The sequence below is a fragment of the Corvus kubaryi genome, unplaced genomic scaffold (genome assembly GCF_017639235.1).
Source record: "Corvus kubaryi isolate FWS band 111438036 unplaced genomic scaffold, C.kubaryi_AGA036_p1.0 65374, whole genome shotgun sequence".
Classification (NCBI taxonomy): Eukaryota; Metazoa; Chordata; class Aves; order Passeriformes; family Corvidae; genus Corvus; species Corvus kubaryi.
In genome coordinates, this window is record NW_024581955.1 from 58,498 (window position 1) to 78,056 (window position 19,559).

Below are 19,559 nucleotides of genomic sequence, written 5' to 3' on the forward strand. Positions count from 1 at the left end.
TTGCAATGTTCACAATTATTACACAGAGCTCCTCAAAAAGCTCAGCCATAATTGTAGAGTACTAAACTAGATGATTATCAGTTTTCTTTTGCCCAAAATTAATATTTTATTACAATTTCCAAGTGCACCTGAGTGAGCCCATTATTCTTGATATTGTATAAAGTGACATTTGAAAGCAAATTGTATTGACAGACCCTCATTGAACAAAATTACTCAACAAGAACCATCAAGGAGCAATTGTACATTGTGAATTCGACTATGATTATAGTACTCCAATAATGAGAAAAGTAACTTTTTTTTTTCCCCAAGTTAATGCATTTTTCTCTACTCTCAATTCCAGCACCTACCCTGCTATATTTGTTGTTAAATGAAAACAGCTGATCCTTTCTCAGTGACTAACAAATTGATTCTTCTGTTGCATATGCATTTCCTGGGATACCTGAGCCAAATGGCTCTTCCAGTTTATTCTTTCCAGCCTCAGTACTGTTTCACTGGAATGTTTAGCCTACAAACCCTACAACTAATACATAATGGCACGTATTTTCTGAGAACAGGAGTTCAAATGTAGATGGACTTTTCCATTAGGCAGGCAGGGAGTACCTCAGAACCAAAATAAGGATGAGCAGCAAGTAGCATTAATACTGAAAGAAACATATTTTGTGCTGGTCAAGTAGGGTTAAGCTTGAACTGTAAAACTGGGATTAAGCTCTGAGTGTAGGACATGATTAAATGAGGTTCTCACTCTCCACCCTTGCTAAATATCTCATTTCATGCTCAGAGGGGCATGGTAAACAACTCCAAACATTTAAATCCTAGAAGTTCACAAAAAAGTATTTGCATATGTGGTCATTTTTACACAATATTCACTACTATTGCATATTTTTAAAATCTGACTACAGAAAATGTGGAAATTTATTGTTACAAGCATGTGAGTTGAAGCAAGTTGCTGTTCCTTACTACCAGGAGCAGAAACATATGAAGAGGAGAACAGGAGGAGCCTGACAGATACACACAGAATGTATTTGTAAATAAGTTGCACACAGCTTCTCTTTGTTTCAAGATTGAGGGAAAAAAATCCAAACTCTCTTTTCAGCCAGTGGTAAAACACTGGATATAAAAGCAGAATCGGAATTGGTTCATTTTTGTGAGGTGGGAAGCAGGAGAAATAGTTACCTTGAATGATATTAAAATACTTTTGGTCTGTTTTAGGTAGGAAGCCAGTGTGCCTTTACCAAATTCAACTCGCTGAAGTAGCATTCCCAGGCCCAAATACTGAGTATGGGAATTAATCTGCCTAAATCTGGATTTTCTGGATTTTGTTTAGGTATCTTATACAGTTGGTGAAGACTAGACAATCCTGTAGAGACTCATGTGACCTCTCTGTGACACACAGTTAGGAAAATTAGGCTCTTTCCCTTGAAATGCCTTTTTCTTTCTCAGAGAAAGAAAATCAAGCTATTGCCAGCCATGGAGATGTCTCCAGTTATGGGAGTTAAGTTATGGGAGATTAATGCTTTTGTGTTCATTCTTCATGTGTCAGTGAGTTTATATATTTTTCTTCTTTCTTCAAGTTGTACATTCTTGTCTAAAAACCTCTGCATCCAAAGTTGGCTGCTTGGCCCATCTTCATTGTAGCTCTTGACTTTTGTTCATGGTCAGAATCAGAACTGAAGGAAGAAGCTTGACAGTGTGTGCCTTCATGTCCTGAAGGTACAGACTCTCAAAGAGAAGTAGAAAAAACCTCAGGAGATCACAAAATTATCACAATGTTAGGTCCAGGGCATCATGTATTTGCTGGAGTCCTGACTCGTGATGTTTTGTTTTCTTAATTTTGGATTTAGCAACGCACATGTTACAACCAGAGCTTCCTTTGTGGGTTTTGGAACATTCAGGAGTGCTGATGCATGGCCTCCACTACTTCTGCACATGAGAAATGATGCCTTTCTCATAAAGGAAGAGTGGAGGATCACGAGTTTTTTATAACTCAGTGGTATCTCAGAAGGTTAGTCTTTATGTAGACTAAAGGGAAATGGGCAAAATGTGCTCAAATAGTAAATGGAAAAATACACAAAGGATATCCTGAAGTCATGTCAGAATCTTATAAACTTCACAATCAGGTATAATATGGAATAAACAACAAATGACATTTTAGAATAGGATTGAAATAATACCATAACCATGTCATTATGCTTATGAAAGCACAAAACCCTGTTTCATTGTAACCTTATATATGGTTTTTTAAAAAAATTTTGCTCCTGTTCAAATTCACGTTGTAGCTTATAGCTTCTAAATATAAAGTCCCTGTGATAATAGGTAAATTCACAACTGAGATTAAGTAGAATTTGCTTCTCATGTCCCCTAAGAACTTGTTATGAATTGTGGCAGGCTGAATATGGAAGTGCAGAAGCCCCCAGTGCACAGATTTCACATTGTTTAAATTCCTTTACGTGCTCCGGGGTCAGCAGGGCAAGTGATCATTGATGCAGTCGGACTCTGTGGTCTCATTTTGAACCAAAGAACATCCCATGCTCTTTCCACAAAAGGATGTGGATTGCATTGAACTCTGAGGAACTTTAAGGGTGAGGTGTCATTAGATTAAGTGAAATACGCTGAATTTCAGTTACAAAATAACTGAGGTGAATTGTTTTGGTTAATCCAACTGGGCAAAAGTATCTCACTTGAACTGAATCTGAACAGAATGTGTTATCTGTTATGATTTTTTCTCTTATTCTCTGCTTCCATGCTAAAGCCAAAGTGCCAGAATTTTTAGGATTTTAAGTCACATTTCAAGCCATATAAATCTTTTCCAGAATCAGTTCTCTTAACAGGTTGGGTTTTTCCCCCAGAATATAATTAATTTAAAACAGTGGCCAAAATATTTTGTGACTTGTCTTTTGCAAATTGCCTATTCTTGTAAAGAAACTATTCTACCTTCTCCCGCCAACTCATACAGGGGGACAACTTTATATTATAAAGGCCTTCAATGCTGTGGTTTCCTCGTTTAAAATGGGATGATATAACATAGGATTGGAGATAAGATGGTCAAAAATGCAATCCTTGAGCACTGTTTGTTCTTCTGACTCATGATTTTGTCATTCCTTAAACCCTAAATGGCAGCTTTCAGAACTGGTCTGCAGTGCACCAACGCTTGTTCTGCCCCATCTGTACTGCTGAATTCAAATAATCCCTCTCACCCTAATAAAGGCATTGGGTTTTTTTAATTTCTGCTTATAATATCCATGTAAATATAAGCAGCAGGAGTGAAACTGAACTTTGTTCATCCATATTGTCTTTGTAATGCTAATAAATATATGTAGAGAGAGATGACACAGATAAACAACCCAACAAATAGGAACCTGGAGAAATTAAATTCTTTTTATTCAAATATACAGATCTGAAAGTATAAATGCAAGGGAAAAAGTAAAATTTATGCCAGTTTTTGTATTTCTATAATGCAATTTTAGCCATTATTTCTCTCTCATCTACCCAATCTCCAAGTAGTGACAAAAAACCTATTTCTTTTGGTTTTACCCTCTCCTGCATTCCACTTGCTTCTCTCATGGAAAGATAAGGATCAGAAAATAAATAATGGAAACGACACAGCTGCTTTCTCTTTACAGTTCCACTTTCCTTTCCTCAGTATCTTCCAGAATATCTTGTAGGCACACTGGGGGATTGATGTGGATTAGGGCTTGCAGGACCAGCAGGAATGCTCAAATTTCTGTTGTCCAAAGCACATTCTCCCTTTGTGAGGAACCAGGAGAACCACTTGCAGTGCTGGCTGCAGTGAGAGGGGAGGGCCAGGAGATTTGAGAAGGTATTTTATATATACAGACTTTTCCTGGCTTCCAACACACCAACAGGCATAAATTCTTGCCAGTGGGTCACAGAGTAGCAAGTGGAAAAGCATTTAATGTATAATTACAGGAAAACAGCTCAGAGAGCAGTGTTTCCAGATTGTGTTGATACAATAAATCTTCTTCAGCTGGCAGTGATAGCTGTGTGGCCATACCTTACTAACAACTAACCAGCACTTTGCGGTTATTCATGTATTTTGTATTGTTATTAATTGATTTTGCAGAGGTATCTTCCCCTGACTAAACTAACTTAACTAATGGGAAATGGTATATAGACATGAGAAAATCCAAAATGCACTAGCAGCAAGATAAGTGATTAGGAAGTTATGTGATTAGGATGTATATATGTTATCCTATCCTGTTTGCAAACTCTGGCTTCCGAACTCTCAAGCAGGAGTCTGGAACTGCAGCTTCTATTTCTTGAACACAGGTCTTAGTCAGGGGCCTTTTGTAATGTGAGTCAATAATTCAAGTGGGGTGGCTTGCAGTAAAATTCACATTGGCTTCATGTGAATTGATGTGGTCTAACAATGCAAAGACAAAAATGCAAAGTGGCGGAATTCTTTTTAATTGGTTTTTTCATAATCTTTCATTTTCTTTCTTTCTCTTTTCCTCCACCCATTTTGAATTACGGGATTTTTTTTTTTTTTTTTTATCCACTGAAATGAATTCCTTTCTGGTGCATACAAATGCATTTTTAATCGTGACAGGAGAGGGGAAGCCGCAGTGCCAGCCCGTGGCTCTCGGATTTGAAGGGATGTGTAATGAATGGAGCAGGTGTGGGCTCCAGGAGTGCCTCCCAAGGCCTGCGCATTCCTGTGGCTTGCCCTGGGGGTGCCCTGAGTGCTGTGGGAGCGTGGAAGGCACAGTCCTGTGAGGGCGTGCCTGTGTTTGGGGCTGTCTTATCTCTCTGGCTTTAGCAGGAGATAAATCAGTGGGCAACCAACAGCAGAACATGGCTTTGGAATGAAAAGATGCCTGATAAGGAGGTGATTTCCTGAGCCACGTGGATTCTGATCTGCAGAAGTGATGGAGCAGTATTTTCTAATACAAGCCAGGGAACAGGTGCCAACCTGTGCTATTTTAAGTGCAAGAATGAGTATCATGTGTTTATGTTAACAAATCTATCCTCATAATTGGTATTAGAGATTTCATGATAAGTGTGTAGAAGAGGAACATGTGCTCACTATTCTTTTTGGAGGATTAATCTTACAAAAAACGTTCATTAAAGGAGGCTTTGCTGCATTATTTAAAATGACAACAGGAGACAACAAGCTGAATATTTTGTCATTGATATGACACTTCAGATACTCCTCCTTATTCATCACTCTGGCATTCAATTAAATTGCATGCTATCAAAATCTTATGTTGTGGAAAAGAAATAGAGAACTAAAAATATATACAATGTGTATTTTAGATTTAATCGGTATTTTACATTATTCGGCAATGTATGGATTTCTTTCCTTTTCTTTTTTTTGCATTCCTGCTTATTAAAAAAATGTCAAGCAGATTGATCAATGGAAAATACAAAATTGCAGCATATTCGGAGGTGGCATGACATCAATGCAGGTTGTTTGTCATTTTCACTGGTTTTGTTTGAATGGCATTGCAGTACAGCTGGGTGGGAGAACTTCAGCAAAGAACTTTCTAGGAGAAAGTTGTCAAAACCAGTCAGCTTCTTGTCACATGGTGGGAGTTGCCTCAAAATAGTGAAGAGCCCCTGCACCTTCTATAAATTCATCTCAGTTCTGATAAATTGCTGTCCTTTTCCTGCATCGTGCCAAGCCCGAGTACTGCTCTTGTGTGTTCAGTGTGGCTTTCTGACATGCTGGAACTCTGAAATGGATCTCCCAGAGCCACAGTTACTCCATGTGCAAGGAGGGGAAGCTGCTTTAGACAATATCCCACATGTGTCTGGGGTGGGAATATTTATACTTTCACAAAAATTATGAGAACTGCGAATGTGGGTATGGTATCAGTGTGTGTCTTATAAGTACAGTTATTATCTCATGTTGTTATCTTAACTATGTAGTAAAATGATGCATCTGTTATAATGTGCTGCAAATTATACCTGTGACATATATCGTGTGTAAAATCCATATTTGGGGCTCAAACCTATTGCCTCAGGATGCTATATAATTCCTCTACTCTAAAAGTCTGTTTTGTCACAGTACTCCCCACTCCAGCAGTGCTAAGCATCTAAAACTGCTGCAAGTCTGATTTGTTTGACTGATTTGATCCTTGAATCCATCTTCAAACATTTTTATTTCATCGTCCCCCAATTCAAACAAGAAGCTGTGTGCTCTCCTCCAGCAATGCCTGCAGTTTTTAGCTCCTTGGTTCCAAGCACTCAGCTCATACCTTTTTCAGTGTCCTTTTCCCATTCCTTCTCTTGTGTGGCTCTTGACTGTAAAATTAACTCAGTTCTTCAGATGCTTCTCCTGTGCCTGTCCCTGTATCTGTGTGGAAACACTTCCCTGAACTGTGCAATTCTTTGGACTGGAGATTGGGTGTGTTCCTATCCCAGGAGGTGCAGCCAAGACAGAGGTCATTGTCACTGCCAGGAGAGCCTTTGCTGCTATCTGTATCCCACTGCTCTTTGTCCTTAAACCTGTTTAACTTCTCCATCTTTGTGCTATAAGCAATCCTCGGAAAATAATTCAGTGCATTCCAGCATTGCATTAGCCTACCCCTTGATAAAATAACCAAAGATTGCTTCTCTGTGTCAGAGACTTCTCTGCCCCCTCCCATTTATTCATTCGTGTTTTGAGGATGAAGAATTCTTAGTATCATGAGAACAACATGCATTTTCATGATAAGTAATAGTCCTTTTTTATTTATTTATTTAGATGCAAACACTATACTAGTTTAGAAATCTTCCAGTATTGTTTTTAAAGTCAGTTTTGTAGTTCTCTTTAAAACAAAAGCAGTATTTTGTGTTTTTGCAGGGGTCCAGCAGATACAACCTTTTCTGGACTCAAATTGCAGTACTTGGTAAAGGATAACATGCTGGCAATAGAGCCAGTGCTACCACTTTGATGATAAAAGTTCCCATTAGATTCTATGGTGTACCAGAGTTTTTTACTCTTCAAGTCACCCTAACAATAGCTGACACATTTTTGATCCACGGGTGCTCCAAAGACAAACACTGTGCTGGCTAAAAATTCCACTGTCACAGTCCGACTTGGAATACATAGATAGCTCCAGGGGTACATTAAACTTGTAGCCAAAATCAGGTGGCTTTTATCAAGTGCTGTCACACTAAAAACCTGATTAATTCAGAATTTAGGTTTGTTTCCAGATTAAAGATTTTTGTGTGAGATAATCAAGTGATGGAGCCAGGTTTATTTTCATGGTGTCATGACACATTGTGGTGTCTTGACACAATCTGAATTTCATTTGAAATTTAGGTAGGATGGCAAGTAATACAGACTGAGTCAGTGGGAAGCTATCAGCCTAAGTGGCTAAATTTATTGATGATATGCTGATTTTCTGATATACAGCAACTTGATTGAAGGAAAATGCTGCACTTTTTTGGTGTATTTAGTGCCATTCCTGTGCTGTCAATTGGAAGAGCTGGTTTTGTGTTAAGGCATGTCATTTCAAGTCGTTCAAGTTGAGTAGTTTAAAACCTCATTGTCCAGTGAAAAAATAAATCCACAGATAAATGCATATAAACACATTTCATATTACTTTAACCTAGCAGCACAGGGTCTGAGTAAAAGCAAGTACAGGTGGGGGTTTTTTGGAGAGAATGTTTTGTGGGAGAATGTAGAAGAATTAATAGTTCCATTTACAAAGTGTGAAAACAATTTGTGTTGAAGGATATGAATCTAAGGAACATAAAAGCTGTAATGACAGCCTGTGAACCTCTAGAGAACCTTACAGCTTCTGGAAAGTGTAGAGTGCCCAAGGATTACCCACAGGAAACCAGGGGCACTGTTTTAAAGCTCCATTTGTCCTTCCTTTCAAATGCAGATTTTCCATACAGGCATTTTAGTTGTTGATTTACCCAGAAAGAGAAGTTTCTGGGTAACTTCCACCTGACAAAATATGCCATCTGAAAGCCAACTCTACACCCCTATTTATTGAAAAATGCTATTGTCTGCAACAATTCAGAAATTACTACTTGCTTGAGAGGGTTCTGCACAGTGTAAGATTCTCTAGCATCAGGCTGCAGTTTATTTACTTCCCTGGATTACAGGGTTTTCCTTTCATGTGGAGGTGTCAGCCCCCGACAGTAAGGAAATGATAAAGGTAAGGGAATCTAGAGCATTCATGTGCTTGAAACTAAAGAGGCTGGGCTGTACAACCAGTCATCATTAGCAAACTGAACTAAAGGAAACATAAATTTTTGCAACACTCTGATCTCTAGGAGCTTAAGAATGATGTATCTTTTAAGTTTATAACGCAAAGCCAGGGTATAACCAATGGGTGCAGATGAATATAATTGCTTTGGTGGCAGATGCACATCAGCAGCTGGGACTAAACATTCAGTTAAAAAGAAGCTGGTAACTCTTCACACTTCCTAAAGCCTATCCATTAAGGCATCCCAGAATTTTCACACAAAAAAATGTCGTAGTATTGTGACAATACTATGAAGTGTTTTATTCATTGAAGATGTAAACATGAGAGTTGATACAGAAATAATCACAAATTTCATTAGAGGAAATGAGGCAATATTGATAGGAACTACGGAAAGACCAGACTAAGCTGTGTGGAGGGGCATCACCAGGAACCCAAAACTCTGGGTCAGCGTGCTGGGACAAACACAGAAATGGATCATTCACTTTCTTAAATTGAAGGTTAACTGTACCAGCACAGGAGAAATACCTGGCTGTGGCCTGTTGTACACTGTGGACAGTTTAATAAACACTTTTACTGTTAACCAAACTGAACAGAAATGAAGAGTTGTGCTGGAACAATCCAAATGCACTTCTACGCTTTATCAGCCCGAGTATTGTGTTTGTTTCTCATCCCCTCAACCAAACAAATCACAGCCATAATTTGAGCAGAAGAGGGAAAAAAAGGGATGAAAGAGTCTTCTTTTGGGCTTGCAGAATATTGGCCTGGCTGATGTTGTATTGAGGAGGTGAGATGGTAGACTCTCAATGTCACCACTTGGCATAGCTGTGGTTTCCCACGAACCCCAAAAGAGGTGGCCATTCCCATGGAAAGAAAGGTCTGCCATTTTAAGACCTTTCACCTCCTTCCTAATCTTACTAACATTCTTCTTCATTAGTTTTTTGTATAGAATGGCTTCTTTGGGATATTAATAATTCTAAACATTGCTGAGCAGCCTGGTTGCCCTTCTCCTGCCAAGCACTTGTAGAGGGGTGGTTTTTCAAAGGGTACCAGCAGTGAGCTGCTATTTAAGTACACAGTTTAAAAGTGTGCCTTCAGATTTGGATATCCTTATAAGAAATAAATGTAATGTCTTGTTCTGCTTCAATCTGGATATGGTGCCACCCTGGGACTGTGCAAGTTGAACAAAACCTTGCTTTGAGTAACACTGTGTATATTTTATGTATTTACAAACATATGAACTCAGAGTTTTGCTGGATTATACACACCCCATCTAGGAAATCTAGAAGAGCTTTTTTGGTGACACCCCATTCTATCTGTCTCCTCTGTTTCTAAGTCACTGAGATGTTTTTCTTTGAGAGGAAAATTATGACCCTCAGTTTGTAATTACTTGGACATGGCTTATGAATATTTGGGTTTTACCTTAATTCAGATATAGTCCAAAATATGGCACAGCAAGTTTTGCTATTTGGATATAACAGGCTCTTCTTCGATCATTTTTAAGGGAGAATACACCAAAGTGAATGATGTGCATTCAGCTAATCCAATAAAAATAATAAAAAAAAAAAGATAAGGATAGTATATAATTCTTGAAGAGTAACACAAGGAATTGTGTTTGTGATATAAATGAGAATTTTGGAAATATTTTACATATTTAGCTACTGTGAATAACCTCTGCGGAACATCTAGAATTATAAAAGCCCCATAATATATTTATAATCCTAATGTGTTTCTTTGCTGTTTTGCAGGCAGACCAGTAATGATTGTAGTTGAATACATGGAGAATGGATCCCTTGACTCCTTCCTGCGGGTGAGGTGCCATTTTCTGATGACATTTGAATAAGACACCATTCTAGGTTAAGATTTTAAATCATTTATCACGAATTAATTTCTACATAATGTTATTCATGGATTTTTAGTGAAGAATAGAAGCCTTTTCCCCAGGGTACATTTCTGAGGTACAGTAATACATTAGAGCATGGCTGGAAATAAAGAAGATTTAAACTTGAGAATATAATTGATTTCTTCTACAAAAGTAGTTCCTGTATTTAGCAAAATGTATTTCAAATTGTGTTGTTGTGAAAGAAAAGATAAATTGAAGCATAAATGCCTGGCCTTATGGAAGTGGTTCATTTTTCTCAATCACCTTCAAAAATACTGTTACAATTTTTTTGGTTGGTGAAGCATAGAATATACTCAGTAATTGATTTATAATATTTATGGCTACTTGCATTTAACAAATTGAATTAGAAAACAGTTCATGGGTGAAATGTCCTGGCATTAATTAACCCCCAAAGGTCCTTAGTAAACATTAAAGAAGGGCTAAAGAAAATGTGAGTAATAGGATGGCAAATTGTATTTAATTCTTCTTAGAAAAGTAAAAGGAAAGGATGACTCCCTCTGTGAGCTAAACTTACCCTAAAATAGTCTCTTTTTTAACAGAACCCCTGGAAATGCTCCAGAGGCCCACTGACCTAAGACCTTGTGTGAATAATTTTAATGTCAAGTATTTCAGATTTGTCTTAAAAAGTAAGCACCAGCTCTCAGTAGCTCACTGCCTTGCCATTTCCATCCTGCAGAATGGTAAATCTGGGGTTGTGGGAAGTCCCACGGGCTTGGGAACTTGTTTGAAAGGGTACCCCAAAGGAGAGACGTTCAGCAGGGAGCTGTGGAAATACTGGCATGAAAATCTTGGTGATGGTGATTGAAGGATGCTTTGGTAGCAGGAAGAAGGACCTGGTAAGAGGAAAAAGTGAATAAGCAGGAGTGAAAAGCACCCAGCACTTTAGAAAGAAGATGTACATGAGAGGGGAGAAAGTCATGCAGGCAGTACTTTTGGGAAGAGGGGGAGCAAAAAGAGAAGAGCATTTGGAACAAAGGATACAGTACAGCAGAGCCATTGCCACAGATACCTGTAGACACTGATTCTCCTTTCTTTTGGTTTTGATTATTCCATAGTAATATTTATCTAACATTTCTTGTTGTCCTCTTCACCGACTCTCCCAAATAATTTTTCATTTTCCGTTGTCAAGACACCTAAAAGATACTTATTGTGTTGCCAGAAACACACCAGCACCACAGTTTCCTGTGAGAATATGCTGATTTCTCAAAATCAAGCTATTTTTATGGAACATTTAATATCATCCATGTCTTAGACGCTGGGTAGTTTTTAAAAATTACTCCCTTTTCCTTTCTGGCTCATCTCTCTGTCCATCTGCAGCAGAGGGACTGCCACTGATTTGAGTAGCAGCTTCCCTGCTCTGTAATTTTTCAGCAGTGCCCCAGGAAGATGTGTCTGGTGATCTGAAACATTGTTCTGTGTGTGTGTGTGTGCAGAATTTCATGGAAGAGAATGGAACCAAGTCCTGAAATAATTCATGAGAGAGAATTACCTTCCTCTGAATGGCTCTGTGTGATATCTATATCCCACGTTTATTTCACATGCATTCATTTATCAGAACAGTTACTACTTATTATGATACTTTAATAGAAAGTGGCATCAGCAGAATTACAATGTTACTGTGGAGCAATGCGTCTCATATTGCATTGGATATATCTGGAAGCAGAACCTCTGGGGGGGGAAATGTGAGCTAATAATTTCTGCAGCTGTTTTTCATGTATGTTATTTTACAGCTTCAATTCACGCTTCAGATATGGGTTATTCTTCTAAAATGCTTTTTAAATGTACTTTAGATAATATTCAACATCCCAAAGCACTGTAGATATATGTCAGCATTTCTGTTTAATAATTAGCAGAGCAAATGGCTGCAAAGTAACCTATTTAAAAAGAAATCCAGCTGCTTCATTAATAATAGTTGTTTCCTGCAGATATAAGTCCACATTTTTAAAAGCTTTTGTGAAGATACAAAGAAGCAGAGAGGCTTTATCTTTAGCAATCCTAGTGAAAGGCATTCAGTGACTATAACAAATGTTGTGGGATTTGGAAGGGCTTATAAGACAGTCTGTCTTTCTTATTATTTAAAGGAATCAATTGTTCCAGTGCAAAGTGTTTTTACTCAGAGGAGAAAGAAGTCCATTTCTCACCATAAGAAATACTTCCCAACATACCACAGCCAGCAAAAATTCCCTAGTACATCACTCCATCTGTGTTTCTCCAAAAGCCAGCAAAAATGGGTCAGTCTTACAAATTCAAAGTGAGATTCTGTGGTGAACCATATGAGGGTATTCCAGAGGAAGAATTCCATTTGCCATCACCCTCCTCACAGCCATGGTGGGATATTTGCTTTCATGCCAGTACAGATTGTGCCATGAATCAGAAGCCTCCCCCCAGCCTTTAATCTTTCACCCCTAAAATCTTAACAGCCTTTACTTCCTTGCTTTTCTGAGAGCAGTGTCCACTTTCTGCTATTTGCATGGATTTAACAGCAAGCTGGGCTGAATTATGTCTTCCCCACCCCACAAAATATCCTGTATGCCAGCTGCTAACTCTGAGCTTTTGGGTAAAAAATGTTGGCAAGGATTTGCAATATGAAGCTGCTTCAGAGATATTCTAGTGGGAAGGCATCAGCTAATTAGAACCAATTTTGTAAGATGATGGTAATTAATTTCAGTGATTGTGCATCATCAGACATCCTAAATTGCTGGATACACTTGACACTGAGTTTTCCTCAGAAATACTGCATTATTTTCACAATTATATAAAACTCATTTACAAAAGATGGAACTTAGTTTTTTGTAGTGTTGTTTGGGATTTTTTTATCATATGAGATTGAGACATGTAGGTTAATCATATACAAAAGTATACCTGAAATTTTCTATCAATAAAGCAGTTGTCTGCCCAGAAATGAGGTTCATGTGGCTTCATTTCTGGTAACACTTGGAGAGATTTCTCTGAAAAAGGATGTGGGTTTCCAGCTAAGTATTTCCTCAGGGGCTAGAAGCCTCTTTCAGCATTACACCAACAACTTCCAGACAGAGGAAATCCGTGCTTGGAAAGAAAGTGGCTGACCTTTGGGAATTGAGGAGACCCAGGTAAAATTTCCTGTTACAAGCTTCACACACAGACTTCGGATGGGGCTCGTTGTCGTTATGTTTTAGCACCTGCCTGTGTCACAGAGATCTCAGCAATCACTTACTCTGCAGGCACATGAGGCAAATTATAAAGGCAAGAAGGGTTGAAAGGGCAGCTCTCTGTATTGATAGAAAGATGTTAGTGATAAGACAGACTAGGTGCAGTCAGATGTGTTTGCTCGGGCTTGTTGTTACAGGCTGCAGAAGATACGACAAGAAAGACAACCAGGAGAGATGCATAATAACCACAAACAACAACCAGAAAAAAAGCTGAAAACCCACAAAACCTTGTTAGCAAGCAGTCTGGCAGTTTGCCATTGCTGTGGGTTGGAGATGATTGCAATAATTCCTACAAAAGTCCTTTCCCCTAGGTTGGTCTTTTCACCCTGCCACACCGATCCCCCCTGAGCCCACTCTCTAAGCCTGTGCCTCACAGATTCATGGGGTTATTCAGATTCAAATCTCATCTGCTCCCTTTTGTTTTCACAGTTCCATTTAAGGGGTCATTCTTGGATGAAATAATTGGATTTAGCATCACATGGACAGGAGCAGGGTGATTAGGAGATGAGGTGGCTTCTTGAGAAGAATGATACCTGCAGAGCTCTATGCTGGCTGTGGTCTCTGCTCACCTCCTCGTGCATCAGGCAGTGTGGGCATGGATTTAAACACAGAAAAGGAACATGTCTGGAAGCTGCCTTTTGGAGGAGGTTTGTGTTGGCTACACAGAATCATGTAAAATGGACCAAAAAATATCACCAGAATACTGAATTCTTTCATACTTTCCTGCAGCTACAGACTACCAGAGCTTTGTTCCTGCTCAGCGTCCAAGGTGTGCTGAATAGACAGAGGTATTTAAGTTTGAAAGATGCTCCAGTCTTCCCCAGTTTTGTGAATCTCAGAGCTGTAAAAGGAAGCGATGCATTTCCCTGGGATAATCACAGCAGCACCTTTGTGCTTGCCATTGTAATTCTCCTCCTCCTACCCAAAAGCTGGTGCTGATATATTTCCATTTGCTTCAGAAAATTAAAATACTTGTTGAAAAAAGTTAGATTTATATACAGGCAAGCATAGTAAGTGGAAATGCTGCCACACATATATTTTTATTTCAGAGAGTCTGTAAGAAATTTGCTTAATTGCCTTAGAGCACCAACTGCAGCATACTGTACAGCAAATGAAACCCTGGAATTCAGCTTCAAGTTTTAATCCCTCGAGGCTGGCCTAGCAGAGGCTAAGATAAGTGTTACTAGATGGAGACAATATTATGATATAGTGCTCTTTCTTGCAGTAATCGTTATGAAGTTATTCTCAGAGCAGCTTTGCCATCACACTCACCCTTTTTTCAGTTTAGATGCTCTGGCAGACACATTTAGCAAGTTCAGGGGAAAGGGAGAAAAGACAAAAATGAACACTTGTAGCAAAGTCTATGAAACAATGTAGTAAAGTGTGTGTTGTATATCCATCTAACATGGCCTCCCCAGACAGAGTAAGCTGTGAGGAAGAGAAGCCAGATGGTCTTTTCTAAGTTTAATGGCTCCTGTTATTATTTATCTGCATTCAGAGAGGCAACAACCTTGGTGCTCATAACTAATATTCCCTCTTTTGCTTCCCCACGCAGCATTCATGCGCACTTTAATTTATTGGAGGCACTTTCCTTTCCTGGCAGGATAAAGGTGGCATTTTGCTTCCAAAAGTCAGTCTGTAAAATAGAAAACCTGCACTGGAAACCTGGAAACTGCTGATACAATTTTTTTTTTTTTTTTTTTTTTAACCAAAATCAGACTGAGCAATTAGAAAGTGAATTTGAAAGATTGCATTACCTTACCAGTGAAATTGTAAGCAACATGTATTGAAGTGATCTAAGATTGCACTGAGAAGCTGTCACTGATGCTACAGAGCCAGCATTTGTTCTCAAGCAATGTTTTACCCTGCTAAAAGGACACATAAGCAGCATTTCTGATGCTGCTGTGAGAAGTTCATTTAGAAATGCTGGGGATTTCTAATATGTAGATTTTCTTACTTACACATTAAATACCATAATATTCTTAGTACTGAGCAACAGGAAATTTATTACAAACTGTCTTACATTAGAAGGCAAAAAGAATTTGATAGGTTATGTGGACTCTTTCAGTGTGCTCTTTACCTTTGTGAATTTGTCAAGAATGGGAAATCAGAAGATCAGAACAGAGCCAGTGTCTTTTAGATGAAGGGATTTTGAATGTCTTTTAAAAGAGAGGAAAAAAGAAGCCAAGAAATTACAAGCCAGTCAGCTTAATGTCAACTTCTGTAAGATTTCTGGAACAAATTATCAAACAACGTCTAAGCATCTTAAAGATAACAGTGAGATAAGTGTGAGCTAACCTGGATTTGTCAAGAACTAATTCTGTCAAACAGATCTGGTTTCCTTTTGTAGCAGGGCGCAGGCTTTGTGGCTGAGGGAGAAGCAGTTGATCTTGTAAACTTTGGCTTTAGTAAGGCTTTAAAACTCTCTCACATGAGATCCTTGTGAGCAGGTAGAGAAATGTGGTCTTCATGAAATTTCTGCTGTATCGGCTACATCCTGTGTGGAGGGAATGGAATTTGGATGGAAAGATGTATGAAGTAGGGCTGTTCTGCACTCTGTGTTTCCCCAGATTTTTTTTAACTTCTGGATCCTGACACTGCAACTAAACTATGAAATTTTCAGGCAATACAAAGCTGAGAAGGAACACAGGCTGTCAGCAGGGTAGAGCTAGGATTTAAAATCATCACAACAAATTTAAGAAATAATTTAGTAACTAATTAGCTTAAAATTAATTAGAAATATGTAAAGACAAGGGCACGATACTCCACTGTGGCTGGAATAATCAGCTATAGAGTAGAGGAAAGAAAACGCCTGTTCAGACAGAAGTCTGATGAAAGAAATTACTGTAGAAATTGGGGTAGGTCAGGGGCATTTGCATTGCTGTGACAAATGCAAACAGCAAATACCACCATGGAATCGACAAATAGGAGTCTCCCCTGCAAGGTCTGTGAAGTGTTTTTTTTCCTCTCTGCTTCACACTGGCAAGGCCTCAGAGTACTGCCTTGTTTGCACCTCAGTTTTTCAGGAACTGCATGGAGTGGTTGGGCAGAGTCCACAATAAAATCAAAATGAAAAGTAGCCAAGGAAATGAGATCTGTGGACTGAACCAGTGTGAAGCCCAAAGAAAAGGGCAGGAGAGATATTTAGTCTTGGTGGGCATAAAAAACAGTTGCAAAGAGGAATTGAAATCTGTGCCAGTCCAAGTGCCAGGCTCAAGGGAGGCACCTTATATAAAGTATGGTATAAAGTGGACAGAATAAGAAATAATGGCCCTAGTGGTCTTCAAGTGCAGGTTATAAAAGCATGTCAGGAATGACACAGGGTGAGAGATGATTTGTTCCCTGCTCAAACCCTTCCAGGTCTGTGATTCTGTGACAGCTGTGTTCCAGTGCACCAAAGTGGGCAGGGACCCCTGGTTATTCCAGGGCATCCCCTTCCTGCTGTAGCTGCGTGAGGAAAGCAGGGCCACAGGTCACAGGGCTGCTCTTGCTGTGCCTCCAGATCAGAGGGTGGTTGTTGCACCTCATAATAACCTTTGGAAGGGCTTCATCTTGCAAATACTTTTTAATAATAAAAAGATTACCCATATTTTTAATGGTTGAAGAGTCACTTAGGTTCTCATGTAGGATCACTCATTAGCATTTAAAATGAACTAAAGTAATTATATTTAATTGAATTAAAGGAACCTATTAATAATAATTAAGTCTGCATGGAATTCTGTCAACAGTTGAATGAAGAAGAAATTATCAGTTGACCTCATTTAGTACCAAAAATATAAACTTTAGTGCGATACACATGATAGTTTGAAGCATGAGTTACACTTCGAAGAAACACCAAGCTGCAACTTGAATTTTGGAAGATTTATCAGGACAAAGTTCTACCATTTACTTTGCACAGTAAAACTGTAACAATAAACGCACAGCAAAAACTGCGTCTTTCACACAGTGACCAGTAGGAACTGTCAGTGGTGAATATGATCTAGGTTAGACAAAGAAACACCATTTTCAATGCTGCTCTCCACCTAAAATGAGATCTAAATAATCTGCAATAAAATATTTAGACCTGTAGCAATCAAATCCTGCACAGAGGATAAAGGCCTAAAAATGTTCTGACTCATTTGGCAAATAAAGAAGTGGATTTTGGAATAGATGGAACTCCAGAAACAATACAGAAAAATCCAGTGGCTACACCTCCAAAAGGTTACTGGGCAGTGAAATAAATAGAAACCTTCTGAAGAAGAAAAATTCCAGGGGCTTGTAGAAAAGCACTAAACTGGGCACTGGAGCTGAAAACTGGAGAGCAAAATACAATGAAACTCTGGATATCCTCTTTCCTCCCCTCCAGTAACTGACCCTCTTCACCAGCCCATTATATGTCAGTGCTCTTGAAAGTTCTGTAACAGTAGGAGAATATTTCCCTTACATAAGCTTTTCAAAAGCAAACTGTAGCTGAATAAAAATCACATTTTCAGGGCTTTAAAAATGCAAGAGTAACTGCTCAGATATTGCATCTATACCCAGCTGTTGAGAAAAGTTAGTTTAGCAAAGCCATCAAAGGTTGATTAAAATTTAATGGGATGATAGGATAAATGTGGTGAGCCCACTGAGGTCTGAATTGCTGCCAGTATTGATTAACACCCTTAACAGCCCAGTGGGAATCCTATCAAAAACATATTTCAAATCTAAGCTATGGGAATCAGAATAAAGCCCTGGGTAACAACCATCCTATCGGTCAGATGAGTGTTTTATTTCCCCATATGACAAGTGAATGAAACAAGATAGTGGAAAGTTGCCAAAGGATTGTACCTGGGGACTTAAAAAATGCTGAAGATAGGAGGTCAGATTCTAACTGCTATAATTTCATCAACCTAGTTGAATTTTCCAAAGGTTAAATATAGCCCATAGTCTGTATCCAGATCAGCTTACATCAAAAAAAAAAATTTTGATGCATTGAAAGATAACAGTTTATAGATTGTAAGGGGATACAGCTGGCATGGAAACTGATGCAGAAGTGATTACAAAGAGACTTGATTGAGAAAAGACTGTTCTGCTGACAGTAAAAATGTAGTCGTTCCAACTGCAAGGCTGGCAGTGAAAAAATATAAAACCAAGCATGAGAAAAGAGAGAGGAGAGCAGACGCAGTAGAGGATTCTGAGAAATACAAAGAGGGAGAAGTAGGACAGAATAAAATTGCAGCTGGTACATTAGCAGGCCTGTCATTTCTTTAAAGGTGAAGATAAGAAGCTTTAACTTTTTGTGTCAAGGCAGAAGCCCAGAGAAATTTGAAAGAAGGAAAAAGAGAGAATGGCAAAAGCATGAGATTGTTTTAAACTCAGGCATTACTGCTCTACTGGTAAGGCAAGTACTGAGACTTGGAAAGAGCAGAAAAAAGGGTATGTTTTATGAAAAATCAGCCAAGCATGGTCTAGATTTGAAAGAGCAGAAATTAAAAAAGGAAGGAATGAATGCTTGCAATCCAAGAGGACAAAAGGTTAAGGGAGGTGCTGCAGATGACTCTGAGGTTTGTTGAAAGAATGGCGCTGTTAAGGAAGATAAGGAGGAGGTAGAAATCTACAGTTTTGAGAGGTTGCTTTAGTTTGGTGCTTTGTTGTTGGGGTAGAGAGGGGCTTGAATGGTCATTTTGCAAAAGTCAGGTACTGACACTTTTTTCCAAATCCTAATTCTACAGTTACCTGAAAAGAGTAATCCATACATGGTAAGTGTGAAGAGTATTAACTGTTGGCAACCAGCTTTGTCATTTTTGAATCAACTGAACAATTAGAATTACTAAATAAAAGGCAAAATTCAAATCCCATGTGGCTTCATTACAAAAATATTGAGTTAATGTCCTTCCTTTACAGGAAGCAGCTTAAAGTAGTTAAGAATATAATCTTTTGTCTTTCTTTGCTTATTTGCTGAATGGAATGAGTTTATTTAAAGCACCTGTCGCTGGTAATTTGGGACTCATTACAATTGTGTCTGGACCCTCTGCTCAATGTCCTGTGCAGAACCAGCTGCTCACAGGTGGCCTTGATGGAGACGACAAGGGAGAGTGTGGCCTGATTGCTTGGGGAGATCTGCTTCCACTTCTGTGTGGAGGTTTTAGAGACAGAAAGGCTTTACTTCCCTGATACAAGGCACTGACACATTCAAAGGGGAAAAATTGCTCTGAATCAGTTGTATATAGCTGGTTTCAAAGAATTGTCCTTAAATGTGCTTTATTGGCACGTGGCTGTGGTGTTCAGCCACTGATGGAAGCATGACTCCTTAAATATAAATCTTGCTGGGAAGTATAATAAGGCTGT

General features: G+C 38.8%; 1 protein-coding gene across 1 annotated transcript in view; it reads left to right on the top strand.

The window, feature by feature from the left end:
- Nucleotides 1–19,559, top strand: part of LOC121673380 (ephrin type-A receptor 6) — a gene marked incomplete at its 5' end in the record, with an annotated part of 112,048 nt that overhangs the window by 39,787 nt on the left and 52,702 nt on the right. Inside the window, one exon of the mRNA XM_042046647.1 lies at nucleotides 9,911–9,972. Within this exon, the coding sequence (XP_041902581.1) occupies nucleotides 9,911–9,972 (62 nt within the window). The remainder of the gene's footprint in view (nucleotides 1–9,910; nucleotides 9,973–19,559) is intronic.